The sequence below is a fragment of the Octopus bimaculoides genome, chromosome 2 (assembly GCF_046866305.1).
Source record: "Octopus bimaculoides isolate indiv1 chromosome 2, ASM4686630v1, whole genome shotgun sequence".
In the NCBI taxonomy this organism is placed as follows: Eukaryota; Metazoa; Mollusca; class Cephalopoda; order Octopoda; family Octopodidae; genus Octopus; species Octopus bimaculoides.
Window position 1 is genome coordinate 28,446,813 of NC_142929.1, and position 22,500 is coordinate 28,469,312.

General features: G+C 35.1%; 1 protein-coding gene across 1 annotated transcript in view; it reads right to left on the bottom strand.

The window, feature by feature from the left end:
* LOC106872747 (cartilage oligomeric matrix protein) overlaps window positions 1-22,500 on the bottom strand; it is a 136,064-nt gene that overhangs the window by 10,057 nt on the left and 103,507 nt on the right. The window contains exons 10-18 of the mRNA XM_014919838.3: window positions 20,748-20,822; window positions 18,231-18,383; window positions 14,011-14,115; window positions 11,662-11,769; window positions 8,297-8,462; window positions 7,066-7,184; window positions 4,491-4,543; window positions 3,018-3,103; window positions 386-481 (exon numbers count right to left, since the gene is read on the bottom strand). Coding sequence (XP_014775324.1) covers window positions 386-481; window positions 3,018-3,103; window positions 4,491-4,543; window positions 7,066-7,184; window positions 8,297-8,462; window positions 11,662-11,769; window positions 14,011-14,115; window positions 18,231-18,383; window positions 20,748-20,822 — 961 coding nt within the window. The remainder of the gene's footprint in view (window positions 1-385; window positions 482-3,017; window positions 3,104-4,490; window positions 4,544-7,065; window positions 7,185-8,296; window positions 8,463-11,661; window positions 11,770-14,010; window positions 14,116-18,230; window positions 18,384-20,747; window positions 20,823-22,500) is intronic.

The following is a 22,500-nucleotide window of genomic DNA, read 5'->3' on the forward strand; positions in this document are numbered from 1 at the left end:
TAGCTCTGAGTAGAGTACACTCATCGTTAAAACAAAGCATTCAGTAAAGATTTAATGATCAGCTGCTGTATAGAACGACTATTCAAGAGGTTGCAGGAAGCAACGAAAATTTTAGAAAAAATAAATTAGTAAATGAGTGGAAATTGAACGGTAAGTGTGTTAATCAATAAGGCATTAAACTAGAATAACTCTCCCCAGACACAATAAAATCTAATAAAATGTTGTACATGAAATAGTCATGTATTTGAAACAAACATTTTTTTCATTATCTATGAGGTGACAGAATAATCGAAGAGCATAGAAAAACATTAAACAGTAGAGACGACAGAAGGACAATTAAGAAATAGTCTTTGAAATAGTTGCGATACATAAAAAAATCGTATACCGTTAAGATCTTCCTGGTCTGGATTCACCCTCAAATCACAGTTATCGAAAACATCTGGGATTCCATCATTGTCATCATCTTCGTCACAAGCATCGCCTAAATTTAAAATAAACAAACACATAATAAGCCTTCGTTGATATAAGTTACATATATTAATTTATTGTATTTTCTTAGTAAAACCATAATTTACGGCTTTTTAGATGATTAATCATCGAGAAGGTTTATTTATGTTTTGGGTTTAAATTTACAATACAATTACAAAATTAGATTTTAATCATAAAAAAAGGACTGGTACGGTTTGACAAAATCAATAGAGCAGTGTATAAACTATTATGTAGCATTTAGTTACATCAGTTAACATTTTGAGTTCAAATCCAGTCAGTGTCGACTTTGCATTATATCTTTCCGAGGCCAATAAAATTAGAGCTAATAAGTACATTATTTACAATTGGCGGATATTTGTCCTCATCTTGTTTGCTGTTAACACAACGTTTCGGCTGATATACCCTCCGGCCTTCGTCAGGTGTCTTGGGGAAATTTCGAACCTGGGTTCTCATTCCTAAGGTATTTTTCGATGTTATTATTATTATTATTATTATTATTATTATTATTATTATTATTCAGGTCACTGCCTGGAATCGAACTCGGAATCTTGGGGTTAGCAGCCTGCGCTCTTAACCACTACTCCATATGCCCGTGGGCATATATGTACTAAAAGGCGGCGGGCTGGTAGAAGCGTTAGCACGCCAGGCAGAATGCTTAGCGGTATTTTCTTTTGTCTCAACATTATGGTTTCAGATTCCACTGAGGTTGACTTTGCCTTTCATCCTCCCGGGGTGATAAAATAAGTAGCGGTTAAGCACTGTTTTTGAATGGCTAACGTGTACCTTCTTCCCTTATATTTTGTTATTTCTCAACCATTCACATGCTTGAATTAAATAAGAAGTGTATTTATGTGCTGTGTGTGTATCTATACTGATGCGCGTACATTTGGTTTATTAGTTGATATACAAATCTTTTTTGCACTATATTCTTTGAGTTAGTGTATTATTTCATTGTTCTACTTTAAACTTTAACATCATTTTGATCCTTCCTTCTCTCTTTGCTTCCTTTCCCGCCAATTGTTTCTCTTGCTTCCATTTTCTCCTTTTCCTTTCCTCTCCTCTCCCTCCTACCCACACTCTGTAAATTCATATTTTATTCTCCATATATTTTAATGAATATTTCAAACATTAAAGAGATACAAACTGCATTTAAACATTTCGTGTTGCGTCTCATTATATCACCACCTCAACAAGGAATTCATTCAAGACGTCTTGCTTGGTTCGAAATATTCCACTGTCGTTATCAACTTTATATGATGACTGTGTAGCCAAGAGCTTAACAAATTAATGAGATGACAGTGTAGCTAAGTAGATAATTAATTAATGAATTAATTATGTGCAAAACTCAGAGTTACAATGTATTTTCAATAACTGACACTATCGCTTTATCTATTTTTCACACTTCGTACATATTGAGTGCTCTATAATTTTCTTGTATAATCAACCTTTATATATAATTCATTTAAAATACAGAGATGCCTATAATAGGACATCTAACCCGCTAGAAAGAGCAGCCAAAGACTCTATACCACAATTAGGGATAATTTCGAAAGCTGAATGAAAAATAAAAACATTTAACAATCTATTTTCCGTACCATGATTTCAAGCTATTTTAGCAAAATAAAATATTTTGCAAGGTCAGCTATCTTCAGCGGAACAACCTAGATTTAACATATAAACACGAGGCACTACATAGAAAACATGACTTGTGCTTATATGCTTAATTTTTCAAAATTTACCGCGCATGTGCGGTTTACCGTTTCGGCAGCAAATACAATTATAATGCCGATTTTCTTTCAGAAATTAGCCAAAAAACATTTTATCATTATTAATAAATCATAGGGTAGCAAAAAAATTTTAGAAATTTCTTTTGCTACCCTATGATTTATTAATATATATATATATATATATATATATGTATATATATGCATGTGCGTGTGTGTGCGCATGTGTGTGTGTGTGTGTGTGTGAGTGTGTGTGTGTGTGTGTGAGTGTGTGTGAGAAAGTATGTACGTGCTTGTGAAGTCACTCTTTGAACGGCTGGTAGTATGCAACCCAGCATGGTCGAGCTGTCGGTGGCTACTCCGACAACCCCTACCAAACCTGCTTTTTAAGGAGGGTGGCTTTCGTTGGACTCCTTGCAGGCGAAAAACAAAACGTGTCTTTGGATGAATGAACTCAGTCGAGTCAACGGTCATCCAGCAGATGGGAATTAGAGACCCCCTTGTCTTTATTTAGGCATCTTTCTGGGTGTGATATGTAGTGTGTAGTGTGATGTGTGTATATATGCATACGTAAATGTGTATGTGTGTGTATGTATACATGTATACATGCATGTGGATGTTGTGTGTGTGTATGTGCGCGCGTATGTGTGTGTGTGTGTGTGTGTGTGTGTGTGTGTGTGTGTGTGTGTTTAAAGTAGATTTAAAGGTGCAGATAAAGGGAAACAAATACTAAAATATATTTGGAAACTGAAACTATACTGATTAAAAATCAATAATAAATATTGGAAATGTATCAAAATTTACCTATTTTATCATTATCTGTGTCCAGCTGATCGGAGTTTATAATACTTGGACAATTATCAGTGTTGTCTTGTATTCCATCGTTATCTCTGAAAAAATACAAAATTCCTTATTACTTCATAATATTGTTTATCCGATACAATTTACTGTGAAACATTTATTCAAGTTGAACATCTCAACCGCTTTAAAAATCGCTAGTATTCTCAGAACGTTGGATTAAATGCTTCACAATACTCCGTTATCCTTTTGGTTTTGAGTTCAAATTTCACCGAAGTTAATTTCTATTTTTATCTTGAAAGGATCGATAAAACATGTATCAACGAAGTACTAGTTTAATCGAAATCTCATTTCCAACAAATTTAACATTTGGAATATAATGCAAGACCAATATTAATATGCTCACGTTACGATGGACCGGTGTCCCGTCCAGTTAGTAATATAATGTATACGCTACAGAAACCGGAAAATGTTCACATGAAATTTTTGGTTCTCCATAATCATCTAGGCTGTAAATGTTTGGCTGAAAAATTCGACTTGTATGCCGGAAACCACAGTGCTTATTTTATTGAGTTAAGTGGAATGACGATTAAAATTAAATCAATTTAGAATTTAAATGCTGGATGTAGACGAACAAAACTAAATACTATAAGGTTCTTCTACCATTAGCATTTTGTCAAAGGCGGCGAACCATTTACCACAATATTTGCATAGCTCCTGCATAGTTGAGGGAAAGAGAGTAAAGGAAGAATAAACTATTTCAATTATGGGTTGCCGTTAGCCGCTATATCTAGAAAGAACAGTCATAATCATTACAAACACAAGCAATCACAACCATAAGCTACCTGCATCATTGCTCTGTAGGGTAATCAAAGGCAGAATTGAAAGAAAGTTAAACAAAATATCTTGCAGTGTTTAGTTACATTACTGTAAATCCCGAGTTCAAATCTAGCAGTTTTCAATTTCCTTTTGACCATTTCATCGTCAATAAATACAAAGCCAAGTACCGATTTAATCGATTCGTTGGTTAGTCCACATTATTTCGTAAGGAGCACGGCGCCGGTTTTCCGGTTTCTGTGGCGTATGTATTACTGCCTGGACGGGACGCGGGTCCGTCGTAAGGTTACTCATTTTTAGTAACTGACTGGACTGGAGCAACGTGAAATGAAGTGTTCTGCTCAAGAACACAACGCATCGCTCTGTTCAGGAATCGAAACTACAATCTTACGATTATAAAGTCCAACACCTGAACCATTAAGCCACGTGTCTCCACAACCGATTCGTTGCCCCACAAAAAATGCACGGTGCTGCAACTATTCCAGAAATTATCATTCGGTGAAAGGTATTAAAATTACATTCAACAGCATAAGTAGACAAAGAAACTGTTTCTTACTTATAACATTCAACTGGTTATTTTTTATTATACTTTGTACACATTATACTGTACTAAACTATATTAGATTTATAAAAGTTTCTTACTTGTCATCATTAGTGTCGCAAACATCTCCAGTTAAATCGTTATCACTGTCCAGCTACAGAAATAAACACAAGGCAATATTTAGAATAGACTTTTGAAGCATATTGTTTATATTCAGATATCATTTAGATATTTCTGCATGTTAATGTCTGTCAAAAAAGATCTTGGGTGATAAGAATACTTGCAACTGTCACCCATATACTGGTTGGTGATCGGGTGGTATTAGTTTCTCTCGATAATATTAAACGCATTAAGGGAGAGAGAAACAGGCCTTCTCTAACAGAATGATCGACTAAGGGGAACTATTCACAAGTAGAAATCAAAACAAGGTCACCAGTTCCTTACTTACGGTGTGCATCTCAGAAGTTTTGAGACGCTTTCTTAGGAGCGACAGGTATAACTGTCCTAGATTATTGTAATTTTCGTATATCATTTCTATATATCTAATAAACTGACCAGCCAATTTTTTTTTTTAATCCCAGATTGAAGGAGACGGCTCTAACAACTCTTTGAACACACCATACTAAACACCGACTGTTACTGTTGACTAATTTATACAATAGAATCGGGACGTGAAGACAATTTAGAAGCTCGCTATGAAATAAAGTTTCGTGTTAAACTGGGGAAAAAACTGCATAAACCAATGAAATGCTCCAGACTGCTTATGGATTAACTTTTTCACTGGCACAAGAGGTTCAAGGATTATAGTAAAGAAGTAAGAGACGAGGAGAGGTGGGGGAGGGAGAGGGATGTCAAAACATCAATTGAAAAAAAATTGTTGTTTTCTAGACGAAGATTGTCGTGTGTCTATAAAGACCAGAAGCATACAGTTTAGAGTTGGTGTCGAAAATGTACACAGAATTATTCATGAAGGATAGATAGTGGGTAGCGATTTTCTTCACTACTCCAGGGAGTGACGACCCTGCCTGACACGAGTCCCGGGCTCAGCTGGCTCCGGCTGACAGTACCCAGTATGAGCTCCTATCCAGGGTTACAGAAAGGAGACAGCCTTCAAAGAAATTCGGAGTGGAGCCTCGTAGGCGGTTAAGTGTTCGACTCGACACTCTTCTGGCAGCTCCTGCAACCAAGCTGGTGCTAAAAGGAATGCTCTCCACTCCTTTGGACTACGTCAGCAAGGTCGAGAGAGGAATCCTGACGATTGGGCTACCCAGGGTTTTCTTACATCTAGCCCAGGCCTGCGCAAAACTGGAGAGGACATGAAATGTAAAAACCAGACTGGATTAGTTTATGCACAACTCCATTGTCTCTCGAGACAAAAGGATGCCAACAATATTCATGAAGGCCTGAATATATACAAAGTTTGTAGCCAGGATGCTCGTCACTGAGTAATTACTTGACAGAGATGAGCATCAAAACTGTTCCTCACCCTCCCTACAGTCCGGCCTTGCTCCCTATGACCTTTGATTGTTTCCCAGACTGAAGGAAAACCTTAGGGGTAGTTATCTTGAAACATTCAGAAAATAAATAAGGACGCCATAAGGGTTCTTGGACACTTTCTCTTTGGGAGACTTCCATGGGGCCTTCACGAAGTGGCTAGAGCGCTACAAGTGCATTGAAGTCAGAGGATCCTACTTTGAAGAAGATTAGAGTCTTATACTTCTTTGAAATTAATAAATGTATCTCCTGAAAAAGTTCGAAAACTTCTGGAAGGCATCTTGTGTTTTGTAACATTCATCAAAGCTACGTTTTGAAATGTTATTTTTATTCGGCAGAACCACTATATTTTAAGAGATTGTGAAACAACATCCGTCTCTTACTCATGTCTCTGCTATTTATAAAACATTTGTAAGTTATTTTATGTTTCTCGATTGTAAAGGTATATCTTTATTATCTCTGTCTAAGAGCTTGTTATCTTCTATCTTTCAGAATATACTGTGCTGATCTTTATATATATATACATATACACATGCATATATATATATATATATATATATATATATATATATATATATATTTATATATATAATAATAATAATAATAATAATAATAATAATAATAATAATAATAATAATAATAATAATAATAAATGATAAAAAGATCCGTCCCGAGTCATATAAACTCACAGGGTTGGAATCCCACTTCCTATGATGTACATATCTTCCCGCTGGACGCAAAGTTAAATGAAGTATTTTGTTCAAAAACACAACGCGTCGATCGGTCCAGGAATCGAAAGCACAATCTTATGATCATGAGTCCAACACCCTAACCAAAAAACAGACAGACACACACACACACACACACACACTGACACACACACAAACACACATACACACACATGTATGCATTACTCTTCGTTTCTTCCTCTCCTCATAGAGCACCAGGTGATGAGAGATCTCCACCCATCTTGGTCTCAAGCTCTGCCATGATGAGCCTGTTTCAAATGCAGGCTCAATATTTGCCAAGCCCGTTCTCTCTTCCAAACAAAAGAGGCTGTCACTGGTCTTTTAAGCGTTGAAGCTGCAAGTAGCCAAGCATTTTCATCACCTAAGTTTATACAGAAACAACCATGACATTCAATTGCCCAAAACGTAGATAATAAAAATAATTATAGCCAACCTGATTAGCGTTGCGATCAAATGGACAATTGTCACAGACATCACCAATGCCATCACCGTCGCTATCACGCTGGTCAGAATTCTTAATGTATCGGCAGTTGTCGTTTTCATTGCGGATTCCTTAATAATAAAGAGAAAGCATTGGTTCGGTTAAAGAATTACTGGATATGTTATTTAAACTTAATCAACGAAGAACACTAATCAAAGAGAAAAACTTGTAGGCAACTACGAGCACTTTTAATATGTAGCCACAAATTTGAAATAATATGTTGGAGTTATAAGATAGTAGTTGTTGTTGTTGTTGTTGTTGTAGTAGTAGTAGTAGTAGTATGGGGATATGCGCTGTAACAGCGCGTCGTTGCATCCACCGTTTGTTGGTGATTCCCTACTCGTGGCAGATGGCACGATTCAATTCCTAAGATCAAGGATGAAGAAAATTTGATAGAAACATTGACATTTATGGGTATAACAATCATTTCAAACATAAATAGAAGGCCAGAAATTTAGCGAGAAGAGAATGGTTGATGACATCGACCCTGGTACTTGAGTGTTACTTTATTTTATCGACCTCGGGGGGATAAAAAGAAGTTAGTTCCAATGTGATTTGAACTTAGAACATAAAGACCCAGGACAAATACCACATATTTTTTTGCCATACTTTAACAATTCTACAAATCTACTGCCCTTTGATAGGGGCATAAAAATAACTGCAGTTTTGTTTTTGTTTCTCAATAATCATCTCCGACTCGTTGACTGTATTATGTTCATTGAGAAATTATTTATCTTTGGATTTAGTTAAACTTTGCCTTGTCACGAAGAAGATTCAAAGCAACTGGATAAGATTTTCTGCAAGCATGTTTGTTAGGTACCTTTTAATGCAGCAAATGTACAGTGAGCCAATAATGGAGAACCCTTGTATGGTTACTCGACATGCTAGAAATTGCAGCAAAATCTCTCGCTCATTACACCTGAAAACAGGAGGACATATTACATAATTTAATCGTAGGTACGCTATGCTTGAGAGAAGGATACAGTCTACGAAAGAAGGACAGGGTGGTCATGGCTGAAAAGCTTTTGATGCAAGGCCATTTCACTGAGGGCTCATAGGATCTAATCAGCAACAACAGCAGCAACAACAACAACAATAATAACAACGTGTGTTATCCGTGTACCCGTGGAGTTTATGCTGTGTATGTTTGTGTGAGTATATGAACATAGAGTGTTTAACTTACCATCATTATCGGCATCAGGATCACACATGTCTCCTAAGCCATCATCATCTACATCAGATTGGTCGGTGTTTGGAACTGTCGGACAGTTATCACAGGCGTCTCCCTTGTTATCAGGAGTGTCTTCTGAATCCAATTGGTCTGGGTTAGGTGTTAGTGGGCAATTATCCTAGAATAAAAGGGGGGAAATAAAACAATTTTTTATTAATTAAAAATGAGACTTGTCTGTTTGAACAGAACAATTTAAGCAAACTTCAAAATTCAAACAGAATTGATGAGAAATAAACAGAGGACAAAAAAAAAACAAACAAAAACTTGAGGGTCAATAAGGTTTGCGCAACCCTTCACTGATCCTCTCCACTTTATGGGCATCTTCTAGAGACAAGTCAGAGCAAGGCATCCGATGCCAATATGGGCCACAGGCTCAGGAATGTGGAAGCGCCATGACCCCAAAATGTCTAACACCATTCCTTGAATATCCGGTTTTATATCAGAGTGACATTCTCGTAAAGATTTGCTTTATCAAAAGCAGAGGGGTGCTTCACTCCCGGTCATCTTTCAAAACGCCGAACACCACCCTGGAATTTCTAAGGGTCTGTGCTATTGCTAGATAATCATTCAACCAAATTATGATTGTGTGTGCATATATGTACCTACCTACATACATACATACATACATACTCATACCCAGTTAGGAATATGCAATGCATATATATGATGATATAATGTACGATGGTATTTTGAAAGCAATTCTTTATTAGTGAAAGTGGCATAAAATATACGATGTAAGACAACATGTCTGGAATTTCCCTCTTCAGAGATTTACACGCTATAAGAGTGTATTTAACACTTTCAATTTCAGAATATGAGTCATTCAAATACAAATGGCACATGTGGTATTTTCAGAGATTCATGTTTTTGAAATAAAGACTGAAAACATAGTAAATACAATGGAAAAAAATGCAAACTGAAGTTCTCAGAAAAATTATCAACTAATTGGTTAAGACGGTGAGCTGGTAGAATCGTGAGCACACCGGGCAAAATGCTTAGCGGTATTTCGTCTGTCTTCATGTTCTGAGTTCAAATTCCGCCGACATCGACTTAGCCTTTCATCCTTTCGGGGTCGGTAAATTAAGTACCATTTGAGTACTAGTGTTGATGTAATTGACATGCCCCCTCCCCAAAATTGCACGCCTTGTGCTTCTAATAGAAAGGATTATTAATTAATTGGTTGATTAATTACGTAATTAATAAATCTTTTCCTGTTTCCTTGGGTATATTATCCATTATTTTATTACTTTTTACTTACAAAAATAATCAGTTCAGTGTTATGAAATAACTTCTAATAAGCTAATAGAAAATGATATTTGAAGTAGATTCACGAAACGAATAAGTTACATGAAATGGCAGTCTTTAGAGCGTCGGGCACAACATTTTGAGATGTTCCGACTCTGCGCTCTGAGTTCATATCCTACTGAGGGCAGCTTTTCCTTTCATTCTCACAGAGGGTCAATAGAAATAGGTATCAACCGAAGGTGGCGGATTGGCGGAACTGTAAGATCGCCGGGACGGATGCCTTGCAGATTAGCAGTATATGGTCCGATTCTTTGCGTTCCGAGTTCAAATCCCGCCATGGCCTACATAGATAATAGACTTTACCCGTCACCCGGTTTAACGCCACTACATAGCACCTTGGTTACCTTTAAAGAACCTTATTCTCTTGTAAGCATTCAGGCCAGTATATCAGTTTGACGATAACCTCGTGCCTTCTTCCAACCAGTCTCGGAGGCCCTTTAATGAGGTATGTGCCTTGACTTCTTTTGTAAATAACAATGATAGAAAAACTTTTTTCCTCTTTTATGAGTGTCTTTTAATGATTAGTTTTCGTCTGTAAACTTTAGACAAAGCACAGCAGCATTTTTCGAGAAGCGGGCTGCATGACACATGGTTCATCATCCGGCAGGACGCACTACTAAAAAATTCAAGGTAATTTTTCATTAAGAAAATTCCGTGGGCCGCAGTTTGTCCATGACTATTTTAAACTTTAAAGACTTTCGTCAATTATGAAGACCCCAGCCTGTGTAAGCAGACTGGTACTATTTTATCAAATTCTGCGTTTGCGAGATTTTGTTCGACTCTATTGATTCTGTCAACGATAGTCTCATTTGGTCATGCTTGGCATCCCAACGGGAAAGTCTCACGTTTGCTTCTGATAAAACCCTATGGAAGAGGTGCCTGAGGACTCCATTCCAACGACTCTTCAAAGAGTAGTGAGCGGAGAAGATAGATGGAGGGGTGGAATTTGAGTTGACACATTCTGAACTGATAACATAAATACGTAAAAGTAACAAAGCACATTATTTACAACAGACAGATATTTGTCCTCATCTTGTTTGTTGTTATCACTACGTTTCGGCTGATGTACTCTCCAGCCTTCATCAGGTGTTCTGGTGGAATTTCGAACCCAACCCTTTATTTGACTAATGAGGTACACTGCTCTCATTCCTAAGGTATGTTGCTGATGTTATTTTTCTGTTGATATCATTTTTCAAGTCCTTGCCTGGGATTGAACTTAGAATCCGAGGGTTATTTGTCCACGCTTTTATCAACTACACTATATGCCCGTAGGATAGCGTAGTGGATAAGAGTGCGGGCTACTAACCCTCGGTTTCTAAGTTCAATCCCAGGCAGGGGCTTGAAAAATAATATCAACAGAAAAATAACATCAGCAACATACCTTAGGAATGAGAACAGTGTACTCCATTAGTTAGATAAAAGGTTGGGTTCGAAATTCCATCAGAACACCTGATGAAGGCTGGAGAGTACATCAGCCGAAACGTTGTGATAACAACAAACAAGATGAAATTACTCATCCAAATAATGTACATAATTCCTCATCTCAAAAATATAGAATAGTAAGTAACAAAGTATTGCATGATATAACGTCGGAAGCAAAAAAAGGTAAATTTACTTGATCTGCTAAAAACAATCTGGGAATACCTTAATTTCCTACGATCACATTTTGTGTATTTCAGTGTTTTCTCAAATAAGTGATTCTTGGCTGGACGATTACCTTATTAAAATTAATAAATTTCTTTGAAAAACACTAAAATACTGAAATATTTGTATATACCCCTATGCACGTATATGCATCATTATACATACGTATGAATAGGTATATACATGTACTGGTGTATAATGCTCACACGCACGCACACACACACACACACACACACACACACACACACACACACACGCACACACACAATTAGTGCAATTGTTTTCACACGAGAGAATTTACTCTCTAGCTGCATTCCTTACTTAATTGTTTTCTAAAAGCTGTAGACTAGAAATCACTTTGTACTTACAGGATCGTTCACAATACCGTCGTTATCGGAATCAGGATCACAGGCATCACCAATTTCATCCGAATCAGCATCCTCCTGGCCACTGTTAGGAGTTAGAAGGCAATTGTCCTAGTACAAAAAAGATGAAAACGTATTTAAGGAATTAGCAAGCAACTTAAGATATACAAACCAAGGAGCTGCTTAAACCCTACCCCGCCCGCTAAATCGCCATCAAATCACACCTCCCCATCTTAATAAAAGAAGGAGGACACATTGAATGATATAATTCTAGATATACTATGCCCGATAAAGCAAAATATGTTATGTTTGTTGCTTGAATGGTTTTACAATAACTAAGGATAAAACGTGACCATAGATTAGAAAATATCATTGAATATACATATACAGTATATATATATATATATATATATATATATATATATATATATATATATATATATATATATATATATATATATATATATATATATACTGTATATATATATATATATATATATATATATATATATATACAGTATATATATATATATATATATATATATATATATATATATATATATATATATATAAATATATATATATATAAATATATATATATATATATATATATATATATATATATATATATATATATATATATATATATATATATATATATATATATATATATATATATATATATATATATATATATATATATATATATATATATATATATATATATATATATATATATATATATATATATATATATATATATATATATATATATATATATATATATATATATATATATATATATATATATATATATATATATATATAAATATATATATATATATATATATATATATATATATATATATAAATATATATATATATATATATATATATATATATATATATATATATATATATATATATATATATATATATATATGTATGTATTATATGTATCACAACCTCGTTTAGGCTTAGCAGCCCTTCTTGTTTGTTTTCACTGTCTTTTGTGTTACCAATTTTGACCCTCCGCAAAATACCAAATTTTATTTAATTTGCTTTGCGGGAGCAACCGTTTTATCGAAAGTGTATATTGTTGTTGAATGCTCGAAATACGAGAGTAGAAAAACGGCCAACAACTGATGAAGGGTCGTTCTTTATGTTGTTTCTCTTGTTTTTCATTTGTGTCTTTCGTTGTTCGAAAAATCGTTCATATTCCATTTACTCGTGCTTCGTATCTTTTTGTTGTACACGTTTCGCGACGTCCTGTGCCCATATATGCATATATATATATATATATATATATATATATATATATATATATATATATATATATAGATAGATAGATGTAAGTATAGTTGTAAGTATGTACATATACGTATGTATATTTGCATATATATAATTGATATTATATTTTATATATATTGGCTATGTGGTAAGTAGATTGCCTACTAACCACATGGTTCCAGGTTCATTCCCACTGCGTGGCACCTTGGGCAAGTGTCTTCTACTATAGCCTCGGGTCGACCAAAGCCTTGTGAGTGGATTTGGTAGACGGAAACTGAAAGAAGCCCGTCGTATATATGTATATATATGTATATGTATGTGTATATTTGTGTGTCTGTGTTTGTCCCCCCAGCATCGTTTGAAAACCGACGCTGGTGTGTTTACGTCCCCGTAACTTAGCGGTTCGGCAATAGAACCGATAGAATAAGTACTAGGCTTACAAGGAATAAGTCCTGGGGTCGATTTGCTCGACTAAAGGTGGTGCTCCAGCATGGCCGCAGTCAAATGACTGACTCGCAAGCAACCATGTTGGTATCTCGCAATAATTTCCAACATATCAAAAATGATAGAGAATCGTTAACAATCGCCTTTTTCAACACTATTTAATACTGAGCCCCTGTACTTCCGTAAAGGAATATCAACTGGAGATGTATTCATTTATACATCAAGTATGTATAAATGAACACTTTCTCGAAAACATTGTTTTCAAGAAGACACACGTCCTAGACCACATCCAAAGAAAGCTTCCGAACCATTTGGAATTCAGGTGACTTACTAATACGCACTATTTCTTCCCGATGTCTTTTTAGCATTTCTACACGAGCCTTTGCTCTTCAGTGATCACTAATAGCATACAATCTTCATTAAAGCCACGTCTCATCACCCATAATAGACCATTTCCCTATCCGTATTAACCACATCTTACAATTCTTTCTCATCAGAGCGTCAAACATTTGAAATTCTGTTCCTGTACGTTGTTTTCGAGTTTGGCAAAAATATTCATTAAAATAATGTATAGAAACATGTTATAATGAAGACAGGAATCAAAGAAGCTTTCGATACCTTTCGACATCTTCTGTCATTACATGGCAACGCTTCATCTGGTATGCCGTCAAGATCACTGTCTTTCGAACAAATGTGTCCATCACCACCATATCCAACTTGACACTGAAATAAAGTAACATGAAAAATATAGTTTAATAAAAATAATAATGATTTCTTGTCAATAATAATAATAATAATAATAATAATAATAATAATAATAAATTTACAGATGAGTGAATGAAAGAGATGCCAGCGAAAATACCAAATTCCCCGGACTACTAACATGGATGACACAAGGAAAAACAGTGCTAATAAAGAAAGACAAAGAAAAAGAAAAAGAAAGTCAGTAATTATAGACCTATTACGCGGTTACCATTATTCTAGAAATGATCAACATCCTTGTTGATAAAGATTACTGTTATATCTGTGATCCAATGTTTGTTCCAAGGAAGAAAAGAAACTCTAGTCTTTCTCAAACTATACATAGTATAGAGATAATTGTAATACTCTAGACATTCATCGTCCGACATTAAAACATGAAACACAAACATCTCCAAACAAAATAACACAACTCACATTGCGTGTATTATTCACAACAGACGAAATACTAAAATAACATCAAAAACAGCAAGACAAATCTAAAACCACAAAGTAAAACCAAAATAGTATACAAACATAATTCTAAATCGCCAAAACACAGGGTAACTGGTGGAGTAGAAGAAACTCACGTAAAAATGTTTAAAGCATGTTGATAAATACTAATAAGAATAACAATACATACGAAATATATTATCTCAGTAATATACACCATGGGCGTAGAAGGGAAAACAAGCAAGCGTTTGAGACAAACAAGAAACGAAACATACTCCCTGAATACAAACAAACAAAATGAAACAATCTCAGGAAGTACAACTGATATTTATTTTAGGTATTTTATGCCTTACATGTGAATATTACAGACAAAATATGTTGTCTAAATAATATATAACATGCGAATAAATGAGAAACAAGACAGTATCTTTAATAAAAAATAAAAGGGTTTTGAATCTGAAGAAAACAAAACGAAACGATTCTACTAAATACATATGAAATTTCTTTTATTCACATTTGTTACACACAAAGTAATAAAAATGTGACACTGGGGAACGGCAACGGAACTTACTGAGAAACTGGAACCACACACACACACACACACACACACGCACGCACGCACGCACGCACGCACGCACGCACGCACACACACACGCACACACGCACACACACACACACACACACACACACACACACACACAAAACGGACGCAGACAAGCTCGTTTCCTCATCAGTTTTCGACGAAATATTATCACAATTTCATCACACCTGACAACATTGGTCAATTTGGCTGTGGCAGCAAAAACTAGAAAATGCATTACTGAATCTTCCAGGCATACATATATGCAGATCATGCATAAAATGGCTGTTGCACACATATTATGTAGCGTATTTCAATACAACAGAAGGCACAAAAACTTAAAAAAACAATTAATTGGGAACGTAAAAAAAAAAAAATGGTGCAAACATATACATGATCAAAATTCCAGGACTTGCACATCTATACTACACACAGGAAATAGCATAACTAGGTAAATACACATATTATGAAATGTACTTAAAGTACAATAGAAAATGAAATCAAACAAATGCCTAACGTAAATAATAATAATAATAATAATAATAATAATAATAATCCTTTTTACTAAAGGCACAAGGCCTGACATTTTTTGGTGGGAGGGGACTAGTGAATTACATCGACCTCAGTGTTCAACTGATACTATTTTATCGACACCGAAAGGATGAATGGCAAAGTCGACCTCGGTGGAATTTGAACTCAGAATGCGAAAACGGACGAAATGCCGTTAAACGTTTCGCCCGGCGTGCTAACGATTTTGCAAGCACGCCGTCTTAATAATAGTAGTAATAATATTAGCTCTGATGCTGTAGCAGGCACTGGCTCTCATGGCTTCTGATCTTAACTGGTTAGAAGTGTTATCATGTACATTATTCTGTCTTGGTATAAAAGATAGGCTACAGCAAATATTCTGCTCAATACCACAGATTTGCTTGTCAGTTGTTTGACCTTGACTAGTGGAGCATATCCTTTGGTGGCTGACGATATGTGCATCTCTGATCATGAGAATCATAGTCATATGTTGAGAAGAATTCTTTGGGGTTTGAATAATTCATCTGAAGGCATGGGTGTTTCGTTCAACATCATTAAACGACCTTTATTCAGGGACCTTTTGAGTGGGATGGGCTACTCGAACTGAAGAAAATTCTAACTGGGCCCCACCTGCAAGGTCATGCGCTGTTAATCTTTATATGTGATCACCATGTCATGCACATATGGTTGTGATGCATGTGCCTGGTGTACCCTTATCAGACGGGTAGTCATGATGGGTATATTGGACTTCGTATATTTTACCCCAGTATCACTTTGATGGCATGCACTACTCTATCACTCAATAATAATAATAATAATAATAATAATAATAATAATGATAATAATAATAATAATAATAATAATAATAATAATAATAATAATAAGGCGAAAGAATTTGACAAGATCAGTAAATATAAAGACTTGCTAATAGAAATTGAAAAAATGTGGCACCTCAAGGCGACTACCATACCAGTGATTGTTGGATCTCTAGGAATGATAAAAAAAGGTAGTGAAACCTATTTGAAAATGATACCAGGCTTACCATCCCTACAGGAAGTGCAAAAAATCGTGCTAACTGGAACGACTCATGTACTGAGAAGAGCATTATCGCTGTGAAAACAACATCCATTCATGAACTTTTTTTTTCTTAAATACATGTTTTACCTGTGAATTTGCGTGTGTGAACTGGGAATGCATACAACGAGTTTCTCTGCCCTAGGTGTACGGAAAAAACTCGGCGAGAAATGGAAGAAAATTTGAAGAAAGAAGAAAAATAACAACAACATAATAATAATAATAATAATAATAATAATAATAATAATAATAATAATAATGATAATAATAATAATCATAATAATAATAATGTGCTTTAGGTATGATAAGAAAGGGATGTCAAAAACATCGAAATAATATCTCAGGAGAACCATGTCTCAGAGAAATCTAAAAGACAGTGCTGACAAGTACTACCCACATCCTTAGAAAAACCCTATCATTTTAAATGTCTGTGTTGTTCTACATGAAGATATTTCGCTACTGTCCCTGCCACTTGCCCTCTCCAAGCTTTCAGTCATCCTGTAACATCTCTTATCCTTCACTCGCCCTAGGACGCTGGGTGTGTCTCGGCAAGTGATTGTAACAAACATGCAGATTAAAAGTAAAAAAAAAAAAAAAAAATAATAATAATAATAATAATAATAATAATAATAATATCATGTACATGATAACACTGATCTTAACTGATTGGAAGTGTCATCATGTACATTGTTTTGTCTTGGTATAAAAAGATGGGCTACAGCAAATATTCTGCTTAATACCACAGATTTGCTTGTCAGTTGTTTGACCTTAACCAGTTGAGCATGTCCCTTGGTGGCTGATGAATATGTGCATCTCTGATCATGAGCAGAAGTAGTGGGGGAGCATCATAGCCATGTGTTGAGAGGAATTCTTTGGGGTTTGAATAATTCACCTTTGGAAACATGGGTGTTTTGCTCAACATCCTTAAACAAACCTTTTGAGCGGGATGGGCTACTCGACCTGAAGAAAATTCTAAGTGGGCCCCACCTGCGAGGTCATGCGCTGTTTATCTTGATATGAGATCACCATGTCGCGCACATATGGTTGTGATGCATGTGCCTGGTGTACCCTTATCAGACGGATAGTCATGATGGGTATAACGGGCTTGTTATGTTTTACCCCAGTGTCACTTTGATGGCATGCACTGCTCTCTCACTCGATGATAATAATAATAAAAATAATAATAATAATAATAATTCAAGCTGTCTGTAAATTACCTTTACAATTTGGAAAATTCGGAAAAAAATAATGAGGCTAACTCAGCAGAGTTTATTGGCAAAGAAATAAAATTTTATTAGAAACACGAGAACACTTGCACATGGGCTCCATTGGTTGAAAGCATTACATCTAGGCGATACAATGCAATACATTACGGAAGTTGTAAAGGTAATTTATGAACTTCCTGCAATGATGTATGAAAGAAATCTTTGATTATTATACTCAAAACAAAAATATTGACACTCACCATGCATTCGTAAGAATTCGTTTCTTTTCGGTTCACGCATCTTGCAAGTGGGTGGCACTCTTCATTTGTTGGACAACTGTTTGATTGTTTAAAGCATCCTCGCGTTTGGTTTCCAACGTAGCCTGTGTTACACTCACCACACCTAAAACCTCCCTAAATTTTCAAGCAAGGAGTAAAAAAAAAAAAATTATAATAGAAATTTGTGATGGCAACTATGGCTACAAATTTGTTGGAATTCACAGGTGATTATTATACGTTTATTAAGATAATTAATTTGGTTAAAACATTTTTTATTATTGGAATATGAAAAAAATATTCAGTAAAAAATGAAAATAATAATTGCATATGACAAAAATTTTCCCCTCAGTAAGTACAGGAGAGAATTCTTGAGGTTTCACCTTTATTTGTGATCGTCAGTAGAAGCAGAACATTATTTTAACTGTTTATGTTTTAATAATTAAATCATTAGATAAATTTGTACGACTATATATTTGCAAGCTTAGAGAAAAAAATTGTTTAAATATTTTAGATCACTTTCATACAACAGCTTAAAACTAAAATATGTCATGTTAAATTTCGTCTCACAAACGACTTATTATTTTAAAAGGGGTCTCTCTTTAGCTCTCTCTGTCCATTTACAAGCCTCATTACTTTGAGCATAAGCCCAGAACTTATGTTGAAACAGATGAGAGAGGAGACTCATCCCCTACTGGGTTGGATGCTCTTACATCGCAGGTAATTTTTAAAAAACATGTCTTGAGATGCTTAGTTACGGTTCTTAGCTTTTCTTTTATTTTTCTTTAGCCAAAGTCCCGCTAAGAGGTATTGCGTTGTGTTAGGAATCAATTTTACAAGCTACACGAATTGAACTCAGCACTTTCACAAAACTACAGTAAAATAGTAACTAAATGGATCTCCGTCGTTTCTGAAGATAAAGATTCAGTTGTTCCATCAACTGAATTACCTGAATAGTATGTAAATGGTTGAGTATTCCTCTGGCACATATACGCTTAACATAATTCTCAGGCAGATTCAGAATGACGCAGTGTGTATGACACGGCTATACTTTTAAATAAAAGGTAAAATCCACCCAATGGGGTTCTGCACCCATTCCGTCTGCTCAGTTTCCCTCTCAAGGATTGACTTGAACTGTATTATTAGTAGACGACATTTGTCTAAATTTCAACGTAATGGGATTGAACACGGTGCCTCGTGATTGCGAAGCGAATTTCTTACAGGCTTGTTGTAGCCCATCGTGTGGTATCTACTTTGAGTAGTGGCTCTTAAGCGGCCTGCCGCAAGAGGTATCTCACTGTAGTGAAAGAAATTTCTAGATGCGTCGCAGAAAATTCGTATAATGCCTATCCATTAGTATGGATCTGTAAATCGAATTATTTATAATTGTGTATGTATGTATGTATGTATGTATGTATGTATGCATGCATGCATGTATATATGTATGTATGTATGTATGTATGTATGTATGTATGTATGTATATACGTATGTATGCATGTATATACGTATGTATGTATGTATAAATGTATGTATGTATGTATGTGTGTATGTATGTATGTTCTCTTCTGTTGTTAATTATCTAAATTCTTCCTCTGAAGAGGTAGATGGTTTTTAACATCGTTGGAATGTAGATAACGGAAATAGTGTCACATTTTAAACTTGAGAAAAGTTTTGAATATTTTTACTGTTCCATAAACGGATTTTATTTGTAATGTGCGAGTTAGTTGGTTCATTTCTTTTTCTGAAAATCCAAGCTTATCCAGACTGTCAAACTGTCACAAAACCAAGTGCACCAATTACTATTGGTATAAATGTAAGTTTTTAATTTGGATATAGAAGCTGGCGGTTTCGAAATAGTTGCCAATAGTTATCCTATTTTTGTATGTATGTATGTATGGTGTTAGGTTGGATGTTGAATATTGGGAGCAGATGACGGAACATCGATCGGTTTGTAAAAAGTGATCTGGAATGGTTAAGCATTTGAAACACGGAGAATCGAACTTCGTAAGTAGAACTTATATATATATATATATATAGATACATATATATATATATATATATATATATATATATATATATATATATATATATATATATATATATATATATATATATATATATATATATATATATATATGTATGTATGTATGTATGTATGTATGTATGTATGTATGTGTGGTGTGTGTGTGTGTGTGTGTGTGTGTTTGTGTTTTTGTGTGTATGTGTGTGTGCGTGTGAGTGGCTGAGTGAGCGTGCGTGTATGTGTATATAATATATGTATATGTATATATATATATGACACAGGTTTCTGCACAGCTGTCGTTTACCAAATTCACACATAAGATATTGATCGGACCAGTGCTAGCTGTCTAAGATGCTCGGCAATGAGACTAAACTCTAAACCACTTGTTTGCGAAACGAACCTCTTAATCACATACCGATACCTGCTACATGCACTTTATGTTAATAAAAGCATCTAAACAATTATCAAAAGTAATTACCGGTAGATTTATGCATCTTGAATTGGGTACACAACCTCCATTGTTCATTTTGCATTCGTTGATATCTTCGCAAATCTGATTGAAAAAAGAAATATATATATATATATATATAAAATATTTATCAATTTTTATAGGTAAAAGTTTGACAGTGATCACCAAGTTTCGGTTTATTAGCAGACGACATATAAAAATGATGTGAATAACCATAAAAAATATACACAACAAAATGAAATAAAATTACTGTCTAATTTTTATGTAATCTATGTTGACAATAAAAAGCGATTTCACATATATACATGGTAGAAGTCAACCCGCGGCCGAATAAGACTACTTCCTAAACGCAGTAAGTCCAAGCAATGTTCCAAGAATCCAAGCAATGTTCCAAGAATCCAAGAAATTTTCGTGATTGAATTTTTTTTGAGTGCACAGCACTGAACCTGCAGTCAGTTGTAAAACCAGCGGCAGAACGATTAGAAACCGACTGCACTTGCTTTTTCTTTTCTTTTTTTTAATATACGAGTTTATCTTCTCCTAGAAGGAAATTCTAATGAGAACTGGGGTTTTTCACTCCTAATGGTTCAATGTGAAACCAACATTTACTTGCTTTTATTTGTAGCTTTATTCAAATTCTGCCAAGGTCGACTTTGCCTTTCATGCTTTCGGGGTCAATGAAATGAGTACCAGTTGAGCCGTGGGGGTCGATGTGATTGACTTACTCATCCCCCAAAATTTCTGGCCTTGTGCCTTTAGTAGAAATGATTATTTATAGTTTTATATGTTCTTCGAGATCCACTTATGGGGCTATAACAGAAGATACTTACTCAAGGGGCTGCACAGTTTGACTGAACTCATAACCATGTGGTTGCAATGCGAGTTTCTTAACCACCTGGTCACCCTTACGCCTATACCTATATCAAGATGAGAAGCGCCAAGTCACATATGATCGTGTCATTGGAAGAAACGTTCGTTGTTATTGAAAAATTACACTGTACGCCGAATGTATCGCGTTATATATTGTATTATAGTATTTTTTTCATCACGTTTTCTGTCTTAAATGACATGTCTTTATATCTTAATAACTGCGTTTGTAATTTTCTTTAGCACTCTGGAAATTTTGTTTTGATTTTTTTTAGTGCTCCCAGCTTATAACGGTTTAAAGTTGTACATCTCGTACAATTAATTAGTGTCAGACCAGACTGTCTTGACATAACATAATAAAAAAAAATCTTGTCCCATTCTGTATTATATATATATATATATATATATATATATATAAAGTGTAGTATATTGCCACTTAAGTGTGGCTGACCCCTAGGGGTGGATGTTACTGTTGCTTTTAGCCCCAGGAGGACATCTCCTCCAGCTGGCTTATCGACACACGACTGTGTCCTGTTTGCCAAGGGAAGTTATCCCTCTCACCTCGATCTGCAGCACGAACGTATCCGGATTTCAGGGTTATTTCCCTTCGTCGGCGTTCGACAGCTGATGACCTTGGTGAGAGAGACAAAAACCTGGCAAACTTATATCTTCTTTTCCAGTGAAATTCTTCACTGATATTGAAAAGGTGAAAACAAGCAATGTTAATTCTCTAAATGAAGTATTAACAGTAACTGCACGATAAAGTGTAGTATATTGCCACTTAAGTGTGGCTGACCCCTAGGGGTGGATGTTACTGTTGCTTTTAGCCCCAGGAGGACATCTCCTCCAGCTGGCTTATCGACACACGACTGTGTCCTGTTTGCCAAGGGAAGTT